This window comes from Canis lupus, chromosome 19, assembly GCF_048164855.1.
Source record: "Canis lupus baileyi chromosome 19, mCanLup2.hap1, whole genome shotgun sequence".
Classification (NCBI taxonomy): Eukaryota; Metazoa; Chordata; class Mammalia; order Carnivora; family Canidae; genus Canis; species Canis lupus.
The window spans coordinates 46,356,884-46,377,581 of NC_132856.1; the positions used below are offsets into that span (position 1 = coordinate 46,356,884).

Below are 20,698 nucleotides of genomic sequence, written 5' to 3' on the forward strand. Positions count from 1 at the left end.
TGTAGTTCCTAAACACTGAGCCTCGATCTTTCTGCCTTTCTGATGGCTGTCCACTGGGGTGGGAGCCCTCATCAGCTGACTGGTGCATGACTCTGGGCACGCAGAACTTCTTAAACGTAGGTGGTTACCAGGAACCAGGGACCTCCTACCCCTGGAGTTTGCCCCAGCTCCCACCCGAGCAGAGGTGTGACAGCCTGGGACCCAGGCTCTGCAGGGCCAGTCTTTATGGCCCTAGCCCCCTCTTGTCTGACCAGAGGCCAAGAGCCCCTTTTGGGGACCTGGATGCAGCCAGCAACCAGGAGCAGCAGCCCCACTTGGTGGTAGTGGGAGGGCATCTGTCTTGCTTTCCTGCGTCATCCCTTCCTGCACACATCTCCCCTGATTCCTCCTCTGCTGGACCTCACCTGCTGCTCCAAAAGCAGCTCTGCCAGGAAGCCCCGCCACTGAATCCACGTGGGCATGATGGCAGGTGTCCTTCCCACCCACCCATCTGGACCCTGGGGCCCAGCCTGTCCCGGTATCAGCAGTGTGTGTATCTCCAGCGGCTCAGTGCATGTCCTGGTGTCCTCCGCTGTCTCTCTGAGGACGAAGGTATAGGAGATGGCTTGATGTCTACTTAGAGGACCTCTGTGGGAGAAGCCACTCGCCTCAGTGAACAGGGGGCTGGTTTGGAGGTGGAGGAACTGGGGCCACAGCCCCATCCCAGGTGCTGGAGACTCAGCATGAATTAGGCAGAGTCCTGGCCCAGTGACCCTTATCATCCACAGGGTGAGCTAGCTACAAACAAGCCGAATGCATCAGGTGGGGAGAAAGAAGAGAGCAGGAGTGGGAGAAAGAGGTGGTCAGGGCAGGCCAGAAGGTGACATTCAAGAAAAGAGCTTAAGGAAGGCAAGGGAGCCAGCCATCTAGAAGAGCATTTCAGATAAGGGAACAGCCAGTATGAGTCCCAAGGCCCTACACAGAGTGGTGACGGGAACAAAGTGAGGGGATAGGAAACAAGGCAGATGCAGGCCCTGAGCAAGATGGGAAGCTCAGAAGGTTCTGGAACAGATTGAGACAAGGGTGGAAGCTGGGAGATCATGAGGAGGTGGGGCTGGGGGCTCAGCCAGGGTAGAGGTCACAGAGGTGGTGAGAGAAGAGGCAGGGGTGCCATGAGGGCCCAGGCAGATGGACTCCTCTTTGTGCAGGAAGCCCAAGAAGCTGGGATGAGAGTTTTCCAGAACGGAAGGGACGGCCTCGCTGAGAGGGTCATGTTCAGACCAACTCCTAAAGGTCAATAAGCCACTGTCCATGGGAAGGGAGCAGGGAACAGTTGGAGGGAACTGCAAGCAAAAAGCCCCTGAGCTTCTGTGGCCCTGCTCCAGATGGGCAGAGATGAGGTCAGGAGTCATCAGACCCAGCATGATCCTAACAGCCTACCGTGGCCCAGAGCCTACACTCAGGCACAGAGAGAGTGAGCCATCTGCCCCAGGTCACACAGCTCCAGAGCCCCCTCAGAGCTCCTGCCTGTTTTGTCCTGTCCTTGAACTTGGAGGATCTATTTACCTTCTCTTAGTTCACCTGTGTCTGGTGTAGACCCAGGAGATAAGGGACACCTGGGTGGCGGGGGGCAGCAGATGAGGTCAGCACCTGCTTTAAAATGTATTCCCCTGACTGTAGCCTCAACTGAGGGACAGGGTTCCAGACACACAAAGTGCCTGGCAAGTTTTACCCCAATGTGCCTCAGTTTCCTTGTTGGTCAGAGGGGAGAATAGTGGCCTCTACTTCACAAGCATTTTTGGGAGGATTACATGGGGGAGGAGGAGGCTTGATGTACAGCAGGTGCTCAATGTGTACTTCTTTTTTTTTTTTAAGATTTTATTTATTTATTTATTTATTCATGAGAGACACACACAGAGAGAGGCTCAGAGGCACAGGCAGAGTTGGAGAAGCAGGCTCCATACAGGGAGCCTGACGCGGGACTTGATCCCCGGACTCCAGGACCAGGCCCTGGGCTGAAGGCAGGTGCTAAATCGCTGAGCCACCTGGGCTGCCCGCTCCATGTGTACTTTACACACGGTGGGGGGGGGGGGGGCTGCTTCATTCTTCACTGACCACCTGTAGAGTGTGTGAAACCTCCCCTGGGAATCTCTCCATCTCTGTAAGCCTTGAGCCCAGCCTGAGCTGCTCACCGTCTGGGAGGACCCGGCTGATGGTGCCACTTGGCCTGCACCGTGGTAAGTGGCCAGGCCACTGTCCTCCATGCCCCAGAGGCCAGTACTGATGCCTGGCCCTGGCTGGTGAGCGGTCACCTTGAAGGCCCCCGGTCCTGCCCTCAGAGCCCCCCTCCCAGTCTGGGTCCAGCCACCCAGTGGTGACTCACCCTTGCCCGCCCCGCCTCCACTGGAACCAGGCACTGAAATAGTCACCCTGCTCACCCTCGGGAGTGGCCGTGGAAATATTTAAGGGCTGCATTCAGTGCCTAAAAATACTTAGTGCGTTCTCCTGCGTCTTCCCCTCCCTCATTCCCTTCTCTGTTCCTTTGAAAACTGTCCCTGTAAGCACCCCCCGGAGCCTGTCCCTCCACACTGTGTCCCTCTAGCATGTTGAGCATCCCTGGCAAGCAAGGCTGGAGGGGTGTCCCCAAATGCCCAAGTGCGTGTGGATGATTGGTGAGGTGGCCTCCCTCTTTCCCTCCCTCCCTGTCACCATGGAGAGACTCAGACACGGTTTCCCCAGAACCTTCTGGAAAGGCTGTCTATTCCAAAACCCCAAGAAGACTCAGTTCCTGGAAAGGGAGACTGGGGCATAGTGATGCTGTCCAGGGAGATCTTCATTACTCAGCAATTTTCCTTAAAAATTAAAAAAAATTCCTCTTGCTGTTTGTGTTCATGAGGTGGCTGGAAACAGAACAGGGCCCCCAGCTGGATGGAAATCTTTTGTGTCTCCTGGCCCACTTGCTGCAGAACCCCACTAGCTTGTGGATCCTTTTCCTTACCCCAGAGGGTGCAGACTGACCCTCCAAGGCACCCAAATGTCCTCAACATCATCCCTAACCACCAAACACCTTGACCTTTCCTGTGATTAGAGGAGGGGAATGGGCGGTGGGGCAAATGAAGTCAGACTGCGGCTCAGCCCGGGTCTGATCCAGCTTCTCCCTTACCTGAAGCCTCCAAGCGACAAGCGAAATGGAACAGCAGGTGCGAAGGCCTGGGGGCAGGTGCGTGCTGGGCATTTTGAAGATGCAGTAGGCTAATCATTATTTTTTTTTTAATTTTTTATTTATTTATGATAGTCACACACACAGAGAGAGAGGCAGAGACACAGACAGAGGGAGAAGCAGGCTCCATGCACCGGGAGCCTGACGTGGGATTCGATCCCGGATCTCCAGGATCGCGCCCTGGGCCAAAGGCAGGTGCCAAACCGCTGCGCCACCCAGGGATCCCATAGGCTAATCATTATTAACTAAAGTACACATTTTATTTATATTCCCTTAATTTTTACCCAATGTTCTTTTTAAAATTATTATTGAGGTAAGATTCACTAACACAGAATTAACTATTTAAAAGTGAACAATTCAGTGCCATTTAATACCTCACAGTATTGTGAAACCAGCACCTCTGGGGTTTTTTGTTTATTTTTATTTTTTTCTTGGTTTTTAGTTTTTTTTTTTTTTTAAGATTTTATTTATTTATTCATGAGAGACACAGAGAGAGAGGCAGAGACACAGGCAGAGGGAGAAGCAGGCTCCATGCAGGGAGCCTGATGCGGGACTCGATCCTGGGACTCCAGGATCACGCCCTGAGCTGAAGGCAGACGCTCGACCACTGAGCCAGCCAGGTGCCCCAACACCTCTGTTTAGTTCCAGAACATTTTGACCACCCCAAAAAGAAACTCTGTCCCCATCAGCAGTCACCCTCCACCCTGTCCTTCAGCCCGAGCAACGACTGATCTGCTTTCTGTTTCTATGGATTGGCCTCTTCTAGACATTTCATATAAATGGGATCCTACAAAAAAATAAATAAATGATAGATGATAGATAGATAGATAGATAGATAGATAGATAGATAGATAGATAGGATCCTGCAACAGGTGGCCTCCTTTCATGTCTGGCTTCTCTCACTGAGCATGATGTTTCCAAGGTTCATCCATGGTGTAGTATGTGTCAGAGCTTTGTTCCTTTTTATGGCTGAGCAATATTCCATTGTACAGCCAGACCATTTTTTGTTTATCCTTCATCAGCTCATGGACATCTGGACTATTTCCAAGAAAGTGTTTGCTGAGCACTTACTCTGTGCCAGGCACAGTTCTAAGGGCTTAATCTCTCCCCCCAACCCCCTGTGTAAGGTCTTATCGGGAACACCATTCCCATTTGCTCATTTCACAGTGGGTAAAATGAAGGCAGAGATAGGTAGATGGGCCACCAAAGGAACCACGGGCCATCTCTTAGGTCTTTATGCTCTGAAGTTGGGGGTAGAGACAGATAATAAGGAGATCAAGAAATAAACAAGACAAATGCCAGGTAAAGAACTTCAGATTTTTCCAGAAAGGGAGAACAGTATATGCAAAGGCCCTGAGGTGGGAATGAGCTGGTGTGTTGGAGGAAAAACAGAGGCAGATGTGGCTGGAGTAGACAAGTGAGGGGGAAAAAAGGAAGGGGGATACACAGTGGCTTTAGGGCCTGGGTCAGGGCTGGGGAAGGGTCTGGACTGTACTCTGAGACAGAGAGACAGTGACACAGATAATGGTAGAGGACAGAGACTGTGAGCAGGAGGTAGAGAAGGGCCCTCAACTTCTCAAGGCCTGGGCCCAAGGGGTCACAGAGGCCTTGTCCTCACCTGCATCCCCTCACCTGCATCAAAGAAGGATCCCCTTACTCCTGGAGCAAGGGACAACTGTCCTGTGCTGAGAGCAATGTGGACTCACAGTAGGTGCTCCATGAATAATGGGCGGATGGGTAAACAGAGGGATGGACAGATGAGTGGGTGGGTGGGTGGATGGATGGCCTTATAAACAGAAGAATGGGAAGATGGGTGTCCTGAATCAGGTTAGTGTGATAAAATAGCATCTCCCACCTTCCAGCAGGTGATTGGGTGGGGGTGGGTGGAGGAATTTATCCAGCTGCCCTGGGGTCTCACCCACCCTTCTCCAGTTTCAGGAGAGGTCCCCAGAGCGGAGGCTGAAGGGTGGGGGTTGGGCAGGGTGCCAGGAGCACAGGGGCGGGCTGGCTGGTACTAGATGCTGCTACCTGCCTCTGCCTCTGAGTCAGCGTCACCATGACAACGCAGGCCCTGCCGGATGCTCCTCCTGGCACATCCCGCGTCACTGCAGCCACCGTCATGCCTCCTCTAAGGGGGCAGGGGCAGAGGGGGCAGCGATTTTTACCCAGGCTCAAGGACCACACTGTCCACCTTCCCCCATTCCCCTCAGCCCTGTCTCCTGAGCCTCCATGCCCTCTTCGCAGAGGTGGGGAGAGGGGCCCAGGAGGTAGGAGAGCCAGCATAGGGAGGGTCTTTGAGCTCTGTTTGGGAGGGGGCCGGGGAATGACTGCAGGCAGGTACTGCAGGCGAGGGAACACCATGGGCAAGTTCTGGGAATCTGAGCCATAGGAGCGGCAGAGCTAGGGGGTAACAGACCAGAGCAGGGAGCCACAGAGGGCAAGGGGAGGCCTGGGTGGCACCCACAAAGGACAGAAGATAGGTCCCTGGGACTCTAGGCAGCCCTTATGCTCCCGAGACTCCACTGCATCCTCTGGAACATCAGGGAGGGTGGTCACGGGGTCCTTCCGGGCTGGCAAGGACTCCACCTACCCCCCACCCCAGCTGCTGGTGACCTGGGTGCCCCTGTGACCGTCCTACTTTACCTTCTCCCCATCTCCCCTCTCCTCACCCCACTCCAGGCCTCCTCTTTGAATTTCCACCTGCATACCATACATTCCTACCCCAGGGCCTTGGTTTGTGCTGTTCCAGCTTTCAAGAACTCAACCTTCCCTGGCACCCCCTCATGGTGCCCCTTTATCTGTCACTGACCCTCTACACATTTGCCAGAGAGTCCCTCATAGCCCCTGTCACTGCTTGACATTCTATTACCTATTGTTTTCAGTTGTTCCCACCCTGAGAATGTTGGGTGCCTCTCAGATCTTCAGTTTCCCCAGGCCCACCATGGCAGAGGACCACGTGGGGAGGGAAGGGGGAGCCAGGCAGTGGACCGGCTGGGTCTGGGTCCTCTCCACCTGACCCACGTGCTCACGGTGTTCAGGGCCACCTTGGTGTTCACCCACCGTTCCAACTGTGCTGCCCTGGGACACTGTCACTCTGTGTCCCTCGTAGTTATGTATGGGGTCACCTTTTCTGTGTCCAAGGAGACCAGAGTCTAGTTAGTTCTAGTCCCCAGCCAAGGATTGAGAATCCCATTGAAAATACTTTCATGTCTCTCTCTCTTCTTGTCTCCCTGCTGTCTCTTGCCCTCTCCAGCGGGTGTCCCTTAACTCGTTTATCTCACTCTCTCTGGTCTCTGGCTGTTTCTCTCTTGCTCCACCGAACTTTCCTTCCCTCATTCCCTGCTCTCTCTTCCTCTGTCTCCAGCCGCCTTTCTCTCCCCCGCCCCCCGCCCCCACCCCAATCTCCCTTCGCTCACAGCTATTTCTAGGCTCTGGCCCTCCTATCTGGAGGCGATTAATCCGGGCTTGCCTAGAACCTTGGGCCTGGCCCCTTAACCTCTACCTACCCGTCCATCAAATGGGCTTGTCTTGGGGCCTCAAGTCAGGGGCGGAGAGGAGTTGAGCGGCTTTGGCGCTTCCGCTCCTTGGCTCCGGGAAGCCCTCCAGGGCCGGGCGGGAAGGGGTTAACCGCGAGCCGCCCCCTCCCCCCAGCTCTGCATTTAATTAGCGGCCCCGCAGGGGCGCGGAGCTGGGCCGGTGGGGGGAAGGGAGGGCGAGGGGAATCCGAGGGACAGGAGGGGTTAGGAGGGGGAAGGACGAGTGGGGGCAGAGGTGAAGGAGGACAAAAGCGGGGGGGGGGGGGGGAGGAGCCAGCCGTGGATTCGAATCCCGCCTCGCCGGTGTCCTCCCACTCGTACCTCTCACCTCTTGGTTGTCTCCCCTCCACCACGCCCCTCGGCATGGGAACCGCCTCCCACCCCACCCCTTCCCAAAGGCCAGGCGGTGACCCCCGCAGCCCAAGGTCAGCTTTCCTTCATTGCCCGGTTGAGGAAACTGAGGCCCACGAAGGTGGGCTGGCTTGCCAGGGCAGGGCACAGCTCTGGGATGTCTGGCACTTAACTGGGCGATGTTGCAGGGATTTGTCTACGTGCCGGAATACAAAACAAAACACAAAAGACCGGTTGGTCGCAGTCGCAGCCGGGTGACCCTAGTCACCAGCGAAAGTGAGCCATGGGGAAAGGGCGACGGTGGGGGCCGGAGCGGCCTGGGGCAGAGGGACAGGAACCCGGAGCCGTCTGCGAGGCCTCTCGCCTCTCCGTGCCTCAGTTTCCCCTCTCTGCGCCGCGCGGGGGCAGCTGGAGGGCGGACCCTGCCTACCACCACACCCACGGCTTCTAGCGCGGCGTGGGGCACCGGCCCGGCGCCAGAGTCTACACGGCCCCGCCTCGCCTTGACGTCGGCGCTGACGCCACCCGCCCCCCTCGCCACCGGCCGGGCCGCCGCGCCGGGTTAACTCTGCGGCTGCTGCGGGCCGCGCGGAGGCTCCAGATCCTTCCCCCACCCCCGCCAGAGGAGGGGCCAGGCTGGGGGGGACGGCGAGCTGCAGGTCCCGGGCAGGCCCGGCCGCCCCGCGAGGCGGGAGGTCCCGAGCAGCCTCCAGGCCTTCGCCGGCGCCGTTCGCTCCGCCTGGAATGCGCCTCCCGCCCCGGTCCAAGTCGTGTTTACAGCGACCTCTCTCCCTCCGGCCCGGCCGTGACCCCTCCGGGCCTGGGAGTGTCCTTGTCCGGCTTGTCTCCTCGGGGGTGGGGCGGGGTCCTCTCCCCCAGCAATCCATTGTTTCAAGGTCCAGTTTCTTCCCCCCATTTTTCAGATGAGAACCATCGAAACCCAGAGAACTTAGAGAGGTCACCCAACGAGGGGCCGCAGCGCCCCGGGCCGAGCCCTGGCTCTTGGGGCTCCCAGCCCCCACTCCCGTCGCCCCCCTATCGCGGCGGGGGAGGGGACCCTGTAGGCCCCGCCCTGCCCCAGGGGAAGTGAGAATGGGGGGCCCTCCCCCGCACCCTCACCACTTCCTCCCGAGGAGAGGCGGTGGCGGGGAAGGGGGGAAGCGGCGAGCGAGGGAGTACACGGTGGTGGCCTCAGGTTCTGAGTGTTGGGAGGGGTGTCTCTGCCTCCCCACGCCCGCGAGACGCAGGGCTGGTGTGTGTCTCCGTGAGTGCTGGGAGGCCCCCCAAACCTACTCTTTCCTTGGAACCTTTCCTAATCAACTGGGACTCTGGCTACTCCTCCCGCCCTGGAGGCCCAGCCACCACCGCTTCCCTGCTGTCTGCTGCCTGCCTGGCCCCCATTCCATCTACTCCCCCACTGGGCCCCCGCTCTCTTACTCGCCCCCCTGTCCTGCAGCTCACAGAGAGCAGGCTGCCTGTATTCCAATCTGCCCTCTGAAAATGGGGGGCAGGGAGCCACGCTTTGCTCAGAACCTCAGTTTGTCCCTCTGAAAAATGTGAACAGATGTCCCTCCTTGCAGTGCTGGTGTGGGGATATTAAGGAAAAATGTGGGGAGTGGGTTTCCCATTTTGATCACATGGATGCATCCTCTCCATTAATTCACTCATCCATTTATTACGTCGTCAAATCATCCATTACACCATCCACTCATTAATTCATTTACTTATTTAATTCATATTCATTGATGTACACATTCCGCCCCCCTCCCCCCCCCAATCCCTGGGCAGCCTGAGCAGGACGTCAGGGGCCCATAGTTCATTGCAGAAGGCTGTCAGGAGCCACAGGACTGTGGGTGGGGACAGCCCCAAGGTCTTGAGGCGGAAGCGGGGAGCTTCCATTTATCTGAACCAAACTGAAGTCTCCCCAGAGAGGCCCTGTGGGGTCCCTGCTACCTGCCACCACCACCACCTTCATTTGTGACCCTGGAAATGGGTCTATAAACTCGAAGGCCCTGAAAGGATGCTGGTGGATGCAGGTAAACCCCACGCATAGTAGGTGCTCACTGCCAAGGCTTGGCACATTATTGAGCACCTACTGTGTGCTGGGGCCCTCAGAAACAAAACCACAAAGTGGATTCCCGTGGCCTCTCCTGCACCCTTCTTTGGCTTGGCTTGGGGCTTCCCTGCTTTTAACGCTTTCTGGATATTTAGACATTCCCGCTCTGGGCCTGGCCCAGAGTGTCCCCGAGGAAGGAATTCCTGGGTTTTGCTCTCATTTCATCGTTTTTTCAATTTCTTTCTATTTATGGCAAGATAAACTGGTTTTCCATTCTTGGTGGTGACATTAAGTTTCCCTTTTGAAATATATTTACTTAAGTAAAAACAGAAAAGGGGGTCGACCTAAAGGAGAAATTGTGACATCAGCCTAAAGCGGACTTCTTCATTGTGGTGGGTATTTCCTGGCCCATAGGGGAGCATCAACTGAGGAGGTGATGAGGGATGGTGGAAAACCCTGGCCTACCACAGAGGCCCTGCACACAACACAGTAGGTGCTCCACAGAGGGTGATGGAATGGCTGAATGATGGTGCTGGAGGTTGGCCAAAAGAAAAACAAAAGCAAAGCAAATCAGCTTCTGAACTTAATTTAGTGAACTCACCACCCTCCCACCCCCAACCTTCAGGTTTCCCCAAGTCCGCCTAGGAAAGGGCCTAACCTGGGCCTGGGTATACAGCAGATGCACATTACATGGGGCAAGGGCAGGGCTCTGGCCCGGCCGGGGGTGGGGGAACGTGGTGTGAGTTGTTTTCTCCTTGCTCGGGAGCCCTTCCGGGCTCACTCTGGACGGTCAATCAAGGAACTCTGGGCCGAGCGGCTCTTCCGGGCCTGCGGGAAGCTGGGGACATTGCAGCCTCCGGGTGCAGTCAACAGGGCCACCGGTCGTAAAGCAGGCTCCGTCGGTCTGGCTGCATCAGCTGCTGAAGGGAGCTGACGACGCGTTTCCTCGTCCGTAAAATGGTCTTGGGAGACTGGAAAACGCCAGTGCCCGCCCGGAGGACGGGGTGTGGGTCCCCTCCCTGCGGCCCGCCGAGCACCTGCACTGGACGGGGGAGGTGGCTGTGGTTCCTGCTCCCGGCGAGGGCGGAAGCGGGGCTGGAGGGGAGCGGCGGGAGGGGAGGGGCCGCCGCCTCGGCCGGTAACCTGATCCCTAGGAATGCGCGGAGGCCAGACGCGCCCCCCAGCCCCCCGCCGGCGCCCCTCCCCCGGCCCCCTGCGGGGTCCCGCCACCCGGGGACGGCCCCTTCAAGCCCCGCCCCCCCCAGCCCGGGGACCCAGGCGCCGCAGGACATTCCCCAGAAGCCCTACCGAGCCCCGCGGCGTCCTGCGCGCAGCCCCCCGCCTACCTCCCCTTGAGAGGTTCCATCCGCCTCACCCCTTTCTGCTTCCTGCTTAACTCCTTTATTCTTTCTTTGGGGCTTTCCGTTTCATCCACTAGCTTGGAGTTCCCTGGGTCTTCAAGTAAAGACCAAACATGAAACCGAGTTGCAGGTTGTTTTAAACAAGAAGGGTAGGGATCCCTGGGTGGCGCAGCGGTTTGGCGCCTGCCTTTGGCCCAGGGCGCGATCCTGGAGACCCGGGATCGAATCCCACGTCGGGCTCCCGGTGCATGGAGCCTGCTTCTCCCTCTGCCTGTGTCTCTGCCTTTCTCTCTCTCTCTGTGACTATCATAAATAAAAATTAAAAAAAAAAAAAGTTAAACAAGAAGGGTAATAATCTCCTGGCTCTTGAGAGGCCCCAGAGCGGTGGAGACTGGAACCCTCCTCGCTGGGAAAGGGGTGGAGGGTTAGTTTCAGCTTCCCTTCCCCACCGAGGGTACTACTGGGGACTGGCTGAATTTTCAGACGGGGCCTGGGCTGTGTGGACCCCGGCGGGCCGCACGCCCTCCCTGGACGCTGCTGTGGGAAGTGAGTTAATGTCCTGAGACTTGTGGAGCTGCTGGGAGAGTAAGGGCGAAAATCTAGGCTGAGCCCTGTTGCTGACTTCTCCCTCAATCCCGTCTCCCTGGGCCACTTCCACTACTCGGGACAAATACCACCCAGTCTCCCATGGAAGCCCTGCACCCTTGCCTTCCTTCTCTCCCCCTGGCTTCCCCTGGCTCACCCAATCCAGCCCCACCTGCTCTCTCCATCAATGTGGCCAGCTGGTGTCTTGCACCAGGGCTTTTGCACTGCCCATTGTCGGAGATGTCCCACTGTAGATGTCCCACTGTCTAGGATGTTCGATTTGCTCCAGCTCCTCCTTCATTCAGCATTAGCTCCTGATTACCCAACTCTAAGACATACCTCCATCCGTGGAGGGGGCACATTCTCCTTGAAGTTGTGTTAGATTCCTCCTTCAGATCGTGTGCTGGGAGAGTGATGGTGTTTGTGACATCCATGTGTGTCCCCATCACTTGGCTCATAATAGGTGCTCAGTCAGTGGACAGGGAATTTTTTAAAAATATTTTATTTATTCATGAGAGACACAGAGAGAGAAAGAGAGGCAGAGACACAGGCAGAGAGAGAAGCAGGCTCCATGGAGGAAGCCCGATGTGGGACTCAATCCTGGGACTCCAGGATCACACCCTGAACCAAAGGCAAAGGGTGCCTGAGCCACCCAGGTGTCCCTGTGTACAAGGAATGAATGAATGACAGAATGGGAGTTATCCCTAATTCACTGCCTGTGACTGGTTGGTGGATTTAGGGCTCCCTCAACTTGCCTGGCGAGGTGGGGATAGGGTTGATCCAAATGATAGAGCAGGACTGGGGTGTCCCAGACGGCTCCTTGGCTAGGAGGAAGGAGAGGGCAGGAAAAGGTGTTGGATCAGAGGGAAGAGCAAGTACACAGCAGTGGGGACCAAATGAGCCAGGCCTCGAAAAGTGTTGCCGGCAGAGTCTGCTCAGGGCAGCTCCCCATACTTTAGGGGCTAAGACAGGTCCTCTCTTCCTCCCCTCCCGCAACTAGGAGAGATAGAGGCCAACAAAGACAGTGGGCAGGCTCAGCCCGGCATGGGGGGGGAGGGGCTACTTAGGGGACCTCTAGGCCGGATAGTTAGGGTAGGCTCCTTGGAGGAGGAGACACTGGGTTTTGAAGAATGAGTAGGAATTTTGCCTGGAGGATAAGGAAGGGCACTCCTGGCCAAACAAACATACACAGTTAAGGTTGGCCTAATTATAATAACGTAAAACACGTAAGAGAAAACAATTATGAGCTCTTACTATTTCTTCACATCCAATACAAATCACAATACTCTAGGCACCTGGCCGGCTCAGTCAGTAGAGCATATGACTCTTGATCTCAGGGCTGTGCGTTCTAGCCCCATAATGGAGTTAGAGTTTACTTAATTAAAAAATAAAATAAAATAAAACAAACCCCACAAGATTCCAAGAGGTGGGTGAGATTACTCACTCCATTTTCATGAGGAGGAAACGGAGACTCAGAGGGGTAACGGGCCTTGGGCTCCCTGTGCCTCCATATCCCAAGGTCTGTTTGCTGGTTAGTTTTTCAGCTAAGGCAGGTTCTGCCCAGAGTTCACCAGACCGTTCACCCACTTGTCAAGGTGAAGGCCCAAGGTCAGGGCGGAGGCTCCTTAGGCCACCCACTCATGTCCTGCCCTGGGGAGATGCATGGCCCCATCTGCTCCGATCGAGCCCCATTGCGTAGGCCCAGAGAGGGGTCCCAGGGCAAGGCTAGCAACAGGCTGGGGGCTGCATCCCACCTTGCGAGGGCAGGTCTGGAGGACTCAGTGACCTACGTGCCTGGAAACACACAAATGGACACATCCACATCCACCAGTATACATATATGTATACACACACAGGCACACAGATCTACATGCCCACCCACACAGGCACATAGACCCCACCCTCATGTGTGAACACATCTGGGTACAGGGATCCATACATGAACACACACAGGCACAGACATTTGTGTGTACATAGACACATACTCACACCCCTGGGTCACTGCCCACCAGGCCAGGTCTCTTGCTCATGGTGACAGTTTCCTTCATTGCCTTCTTGCTCCACAGCCCAGTTAGGGGCAGGGCCAGGTGAGGCTGGGAAGTAGAAGAGGGGGGTTGGGGGCTGGGAACATTCATGCCCACAGGCAAGTCAGACAAACCTAGGCCAGAAACTGCCACTGCAACCAGGCCACGCAGTGTTCTTGTTTATGCCAAGTCAAGTGCTGTACAGGATGCTGGAGACCCAGCAAGTTCAGGATAGACAAGGTCCCTGCCCTCCAGGATCTTTGGGTCCACCCAGTCATTCTGAATGCTTCCCAGGCTATAATGGAAATAAGGTGAGTGGGAGGGGCCTCTAACCCCAAGTTTGCACTGGGGAAGGGAGCATCACACAGAGGACATAGCATATGCAAAGACCCTGAGGCATCAGTGGGCCCAGAAGCCAAGGCTCAGAGAAGGTGAAAGGTTAGATGGGGGTCAGTGGAAGAAGGGGCCTTAGCCTCCACCATCTGGCTGAGAAACTGGCTCCATTCTGAGTGTGGTGGGAGCCATGGAGGGGTCATGTGAAGGGGCTGTCAGCTAGACCCAGATGTCCCAAGAATCCCTAGGGAGCATTGGGACAGGTTGTTCCCTTCCTCCTCCCTCATAGTCCATCTCCAGCCAGCCTTTAGGGAGGCCCTTGGAGCACTGACAAAACAGTATTAAGTAGGTAACAATTACCAGCTAGGATTCCTGCCTAACAACCAGGAAGGGGAGGGCTGCTAAGGAGGAAACTGTGGGGACCTACAGGCAACCACCTTCACCTCAGGACCCACAGCACACCCTGGCAGATGCAGAGTAAAAATATAGGCGGCTGCCCAGGAGCAAGAGGCCAGGGTTCTACCAGGTGGATAAGAGGTCTGGCCTGGTCACACCTTGCCGAGCCTCAGTTTCCCATCTGTAGGTCAGGAAGCCAGACTCCATACTTTCAGAATCCTCAGTGAAAAGTATCAGGATCAAAGCGCTTCCAGCAACTTCTGGCAGTTTTCCTTTTCCCTCCCTCGTCTTTCTGGGGCAAACACACCACCGGAGATTCGGGGGTAGGGGTGAGACAGAGGCCGATCTGGCCCAAACGCCCAGGGATCCACCGGGAACAGCTAGCTCCCTAAAGCTTTCTGCCCCCAGCCCGTGCGGAGCCAGGGCAGAGGTGCGCTGAGGAAGGCACTTGTAGACGTAGTGGAGCGGGAGGTGCCAGGGAGTTATTTATCCATCCGGGCCCCATCCCCCGCCGGTCCCCGGAGGCCGGCACCGCCCCCACCCCCGCCCAGCCGGGGCCCCACGCGCGGATACGGGGCGGGGCTTTGGGACGGGCAGGAGGCTGGTGGCCGGGCTCATCACGCCACCCGGGACGTGCCTTGGCGGGAGGCAGCGCTGGGGGCATTGGTCGTACACTGCGCTCCCGGGGCGGGGTAACCGGGTCCAGGAGTGGGGCCCGCCTCCATGACGTCAACCCACAAGGCAGCGCGCTGTTGTGCGGTTTACCGCGCGTCACCGGGGCAACGGCGCCAGGGGGGCGTCGGTGGTTTGGCCCCGCCCCACCATGCAAATGAGCGACGTCACCCACACCCAATGGCGAGCGGGGGCAGTGAGCTCATCGCACTGGGCCGAGGCTATAAGAGGGCGCGCGAACTGCGCGGCGCAGGAGCCGCCGCCAGCGGAGGGCCGGGCGCAGCGGCCTCGGCCGGGGCGGGCGCAGGGCCGAGCGGACGGGGGGGCGCAGGCCCCCCGGGCGGCCGCGGCCACTCCCCCCCTCCCCCCGGGCCGGCGCGGCGGGGGAGGCGGAGGATGGAAACACCCTTCTACGGCGATGAGGCGCTGAGCGGCCTGGGCGGCGGCGTCAGTAGCAGTGGCGGCGGTGGTAGCTTCGCGTCCCCGGGTCGCCTGTTCCCCGGGGCGCCCCCGACGGCGGCGACTGGCAGCATGATGAAGAAAGACGCGCTGACGCTGAGCCTGAGCGAGCAGGTGGCGGCGGCGCTCAAGCCCGCGGCCGCGCCGCCCCCGGCCCCCCTGCGCACCGACGGCGCCCCAGGCACTGCGCCCCCCGACGGCCTACTCTCCTCGCCCGACCTGGGGCTGCTCAAGCTCGCCTCGCCCGAGCTCGAGCGCCTAATCATCCAGTCCAACGGGCTGGTCACCACCACGCCGACGAGCACTCAGTTCCTCTACCCCAAGGTGGCGGCCAGCGAGGAGCAGGAGTTTGCCGAGGGCTTCGTCAAGGCCCTGGAAGACTTGCACAAGCAGAACCAGCTGGGCACGGGCGCGGCCTCGGCAGCCGCGGCCGCCGGAGGACCCTCGGGCACGGCTGCGGGCGCCGCGCCTCCTGGCGAACTGGCCCCAGCGGCAGCCACGCCCGAGGCGCCCGTCTACGCGAACCTGAGCAGCTACGCGGGCGGCACCGGGGGTTCGGGGGGTGCTGCGACGGTCGCCTTCGCCGCGGAGCCTGTGCCCTTCCCTCCGCCGCCGCCCCCAGGCGCGCTGGGGCCGCCCCGCCTGACCGCGCTCAAGGATGAGCCGCAGACGGTGCCCGACGTGCCAAGCTTCGGCGAGAGCCCGCCGTTGTCGCCCATCGACATGGACACGCAGGAGCGCATTAAGGCGGAGCGCAAGCGGCTGCGCAACCGCATCGCTGCCTCTAAGTGCCGCAAGCGCAAGCTGGAGCGCATCTCGCGCCTCGAGGAGAAAGTGAAGACGCTCAAGAGCCAGAACACGGAGCTGGCGTCCACAGCGAGCCTGCTGCGCGAGCAGGTGGCGCAGCTCAAGCAGAAGGTCCTCAGCCACGTCAACAGCGGCTGCCAGCTGCTGCCCCAGCACCAGGTGTCCGCGTACTGAGCCCGCGCGCGGGGCGCATGCGCGGCCCCCCTCCCCGGGAGGCGGGCTCGCGTGGGGGGGGCGTGGGCGCCCCGGACTCGGAGAGGGCGCGGCCCCGGGGACACCCCCCCTCACCCCCGGGGTGCCAGGATTCCGAGAGGGCGCGGTCCCGGAGGACCCCCCCCCCGGGGGTGCCCAGGACTCGGAGAGGGCGCCTCAGACTCGACAAGCTGGACCCCCTGCTCCTGGGGGGGCAAGCGCATGACCCCCCCGCCCTCGCGCTGCCTCTGTTCCCCGAGCGCGGCCACCCAGTGTTGCACAAACCCGCGCGCCCCGGCCGCCCCTTTGTACACACCGCCGCCGAAGGGGACTCCGAGGGGGCGCAGCCTCAAGCCCTGCCTTTCCTTTTACTTTTTTTTTTTTTTTTTTTGCCTTTGGAAGAGAGAAGAACAGAGTGTTCGATTCTGCCCTATTTATGTTTCTACTTGGGAACAAACGTTGGTTGTGTGTGTGTGTTTTTTCTTGTGTTGGTTTTTTAAAGAAATGGGAAGAAGAAAAAAAAAAAGAACTCCCTTCCCTTTCCTTGCTCTTGCTCCCTCCCTTCCGTCCTTCCGACATCCCTCCTCCCGCCCTTTTTGTTCTGTTGTTTTGTTTTGTTTTGCTACGAGTCCACATTCCTGTTTGTAATCCTTGGTTCGCCCGGTTTTCTGTTTTCAGTAAAGTCTCGTTACGCCAGCTCGGCTCTCTGCCTCCTTCTTCCCCCGCCGGGGCCTGATGGGCTGGGCAGGGCCTGGCTCGCACGCTCCCCCTCCCCCCTCCCCTGCCTCCTTCCCCCTCCTCTCTCCGCCCCTGCTAGAGGAGGAGAGCGGGCGTGCGGGAGGGGCCTCGCACATCTGGCGCGCGGCGAGCGCCATCTAGGCGCTCCTGGGCCTGGGGCCGACTAATGTCCAGGTTAGGTGGGGGACATTAGGATCTCCAACTGGCGTTTGGAAGTAGCGAGCCCCCGGGTGTCACCTTGGGGGAAGAGAGGCTAGAAGATGCAAAGAGGACAATCCGAGGCAGGTAGGAAAAGGCAGAAATTTGAACCTCTGGGCCTCCGTTACCCTGTCTGTAAAATGGGCAGAACAGTTGTAAGCTTGCCCCATAAAGTTGGAGGATTAACACTTTGTTCACAGAGCAGTGCTTGGCTTACAGGTGCTCACAGTCGGTGCTCAGTGTAAGCTTTTATTATTGGCTGGCGAATGGGGGATGCTGAGCCTCAGGACCAGAAGGAAGGTGGCCCAGGTTGGATCCGACTTAGGCAGTCTGCCTCCAGGACTGGAGGTGTGTCTACATTCTGTGGGACCTTCCTTTTAGGGCACAGACTTGGAATCCAGATTTTCCAAGTACTCCCCGAAGACCTCTTCCTCTCCAACAGCCTAGTCTCCCATTTTAAGGAAACTAATGTTCAGAGAGGTTGAGTGATTGAAGGTCTCACAGCCTGAAATTTTTAGGAGTTTGCAGGGACATTTGGACCTTAGGCCTCTCACTTCCAGCTGGATGGCCAGGCTGCCTTCTTCCCCTGCCTACTCTGGCCCTTGCTGTTGTTGAGCAAAAGACTCCGGGCCTTGGGCTTCTGCCTCACTTGGGCCCTGAAGGGACTTAGGCATTGGTGGCCAAGGACACAGGGCAAGTCCAGCTGGTGGGCATGTGTGGAGCACCAGCAGTATACCAGTCCTACCTGGAAAGGTGGGTGAATTGTGCCTGTTTTACAGATGGGGAAGCAGGGATGCAAAGAAGGAGCAGCGTGTACCCGTAGTCCCTCTGCCATTGAAAAGGTGGGGCCTCACCACCTACCTGTTTCCTCTTCTGATCACCCTGGCTGCCTACTGTTCAAGGCTTCAAGAACTGCTTTGGGGTTTGGTTTTTAGCCATGTGACCTCACCGCCTTCAGGCAGATGTTTCTGAAGGGGGCCCAGCAGTGAGAGGCCCAAGCTGAAGTGGGGGTGTCTTGACATAGGAGACCAAGAACCACAGTATGGGGGAGCAGAGCTTCAGTCTTCAGGAGACCGAGTCCCAACTTGGGTGCCAGTCTGCCGCTGTATAGCCTCAACCAAGTCCTCTTCCCCTGCCCCCTCTACCTTCTGTGCTTTGGAAATGGGTATGTTCATGTCCAGGTAACAGCTCCCGTATCAGTTTGTTTGGTGGATGGATAATAATGATACTTGTGCTCCCTGTGCACCCCCAATGTATAGAGAAGGGGAGGCCCAGGAGGTTGGGAGATCCGTGCAATTCCCCCGAACTGTTTTACTCATAATCCCAATGCCAAGTGTGTTGCGGCGGGGGGGGGGGGGGGGTCCCCACGCCAACCAGTTCAATTTTCTAGACACCAACCAGGTGTCCTACAATTCAGTTCTGACACTACCTGGAGTTTGTGCTTGTGCAGACCCTACAGGTGAAGGGTTTAGTCCCACCACACCATTGCCACTCAGATGCCATTCGGAAATCTCAGGTTCTGAACAACAAGCCCTCAACCAAGGGTTTCCACATTCCACTCCAGTTTTGATAAATTGCTGGAAGAGCTCACAGAGCTTAGAAAAGTGCTTTATTTACTATTACTGGTTTATTATAAAGGATACCACTCAGGAGCAGCCAGGTGGAAGAGATGCATGGGGAAAGGTACAGAGAAGGGCCTGGAGCTTCCATGCCCCATCTGGGTGCACCACCCTCTCAGCACCTCCATATATTCACCAAGCCGGAAGCTCTCTGAACCCCGGTGGTTTTCTTTTCTTTTCTTTTCTTCTTTTCTTTTCTTTTCTTTTCTTTTCTTTTCTTTTCTTTTCTTTTCTTTTCTTTTCTTTTCTTTTCTTCTTTCAAAGATTTTATTTATTCATGAGAGACTGAGAGAGAGGTAGAGACATAGGCAGAGGGAGAAGCAGGTTCCCTGCAGGGAGCCTGATGTGGGACTCTATCCTGGGACTCCAAGATCAGGTCCTGAGCCAAAGGCAGACGTTCTACTGCTGAGCCATCCAGTTGTCCTAACCCCAGTGGTTTCATTCCACAGGCATGATTGGTTGAATCATTGGCCTGTGGTAATTAGTTCAATCTCCAGCCCCTGTCCTCTCTGGGAGGTGGGACAAACCTCCAACCCTCTAATGGCTCCGCTTTTCTGGGGACCAGCCACCATCCTGGTCCCCAGCCACCATGCATCTTACTAACATACAAAAGATACTTACAGAGCACCTGGCTGGCACAGTGGATTAGGTATCCAACTGGATTTCGGCTCAGGTCATGATCTCAGAATCCTCAGATCCAGCCCCACATTGGGATCCACACTTAGCTCAGAGTTTGCTTGAGATTATTCTCACCCTCTCTCTCTGCCCCTCCCAGTTGCCCTCTCGCACACTCTCTCAAATAAACAAACAAATAAATAAATAAATATTTTAAAAAAGAAAGGAACATCCCTCTCAAAGATTCCAAGAGTTTTAGGAGCTGAGTGCCAGGAACCAGGGACAAAGACCAAATATATCGTATTGTATCCCACTCCTGCTAAATGGCAGAGTAGTGGCTAGAACCCTGGACCATTGCCTGCCTCCCAGGAGCCTTGGGTCTAAGTGGAGGCCTTATCTTCTCACAAGGATGTGACACGGGGGCTTTTGGGAAAACACAGATCTGATTCCCTACTTGAAACCTTCCTGAAAAAAAGTCCTTGAGTGCATCTGGCCCCAGAAAGATCAATGTCTTTCCAGGCACCTCCCTATCAAAACTCTGTTTCCTTAATTTATGGCCTCAGGGCCTTTGCACAGCTTCAAGTCTGATAACACTTCTTCCCTCAGCTACCCAAATGACCTTTGCTCAAACTCAGCTGCGGTTGCCCTCCTGGCCCCCAACAACCCCCAAGCGGGGCTGGGGCCTTCTTGCGTTCCCACAGAGCTTTGTGCTTCCACCATTATTGCCCTGACCACTGGATTTGTGTTTAGCTCACTGAAAGCCTGGATGGGAGCTGTCCTTGTCATTGCTGAAACAAAGGACATAGATCCTGTCCAACTGCCATGTCCCCGGTTTTGCCCGAAGCTACACCAACAGCGTGGAGAAGAAGAGGGGACCTCTGCTGAGTGGGGCTGGGTGTCCCTGTTTGCCTCTTGCTCTGGTGCCTCCCAGTGGCTCCCCAGAGAAGCCAGGCTGAGGCTGCTGGGCCAGGCTGTGTGGCTTTGGCAGGACCCTGCTGAGCTGAGGCCAAGGTGTGTGTCAGCCCCAGCCTGGCCAGCAGTGATTCAGCCCAGGCATCAGCCCAGCCCCAGGAGGTGGATGGGGACGGTGGCCTCACTTTCGCCTTTAGGACTGTGGCTCAGAGTCAATACCCACTTTTGCCAGGCCCATATGGGGATCCCAAGGGACCTTGGGCCCAGCTCTGCTCTAAGGATGGCCCATCCTCAGAGCCAGACACAGATACCCACCTGGCCTTTTAGGATGTGAACCAGAGTATAAGAGCTGTGCCTCCTTTGCTCTAGACCCTCTCGAGGCTCCCCGGAGCCTTCCTGATAAAACCCAAACTCTCATACTCCTGAGTTCCTCCCAATTCAGTATTCCACCTCCTGGCCCTCTTCTCCTGCCTCCAACCACCTCAGCCCCCGTGTTCCCTAATCATGCCCATCCTGTTCCCACCTTGGGCCATGTGGTGCCCTTCCCCCAGCTCTCCTAAGATTACTCCTTCGCCTCCTGCGCCTCCTGCAGGACTCAGCCCATCCACCCCCTCTTTGATTCCTTCCTAGCAGTTTCACACCCCC

The 20,698-nt window shown here is 57.2% G+C and overlaps 1 protein-coding gene and 1 long non-coding RNA gene across 6 annotated transcripts; one reads left to right on the top strand and one right to left on the bottom strand.

Annotated features, from left to right (window-relative positions):
* Window positions 1–8,794: 8,794 nt before the first annotated feature.
* On the bottom strand, window positions 8,795–14,786 carry LOC140610540 (uncharacterized). Of its 5 annotated transcripts, none has more exons than XR_012012154.1 (4): window positions 11,261–14,758; window positions 10,518–10,806; window positions 9,801–10,184; window positions 8,795–9,674 (listed from the first exon to the last, which is right to left on the bottom strand). It is a non-coding gene; the product is annotated as an uncharacterized lncRNA (long non-coding RNA). The 5 variants fall into 5 exon arrangements; XR_012012152.1 differs by having other exon boundaries at window positions 10,489–10,806; window positions 11,261–14,757; XR_012012153.1 differs by lacking the exon at window positions 8,795–9,674 and having other exon boundaries at window positions 9,713–10,184; window positions 11,261–14,786.
* Window positions 14,787–14,793: 7 nt separating this feature from the next.
* JUND (JunD proto-oncogene, AP-1 transcription factor subunit) lies at window positions 14,794–16,667 on the top strand. Its single transcript, XM_072786741.1, has one exon. The coding sequence runs from the start codon at window positions 14,910–14,912 to the stop codon at window positions 15,951–15,953; it is 1,044 nt and encodes a 347-aa protein (XP_072642842.1). The 5' UTR covers window positions 14,794–14,909; the 3' UTR covers window positions 15,954–16,667.
* Window positions 16,668–20,698: the final 4,031 nt, after the last annotated feature.

Coding starts and splice junctions, on each gene's coding strand:
- JUND (XM_072786741.1), top strand. CDS start 14,910: ATGGAAACACCCTTCTACGGCGATGAGGCGCTGAGCGGCCTGGGCGGC.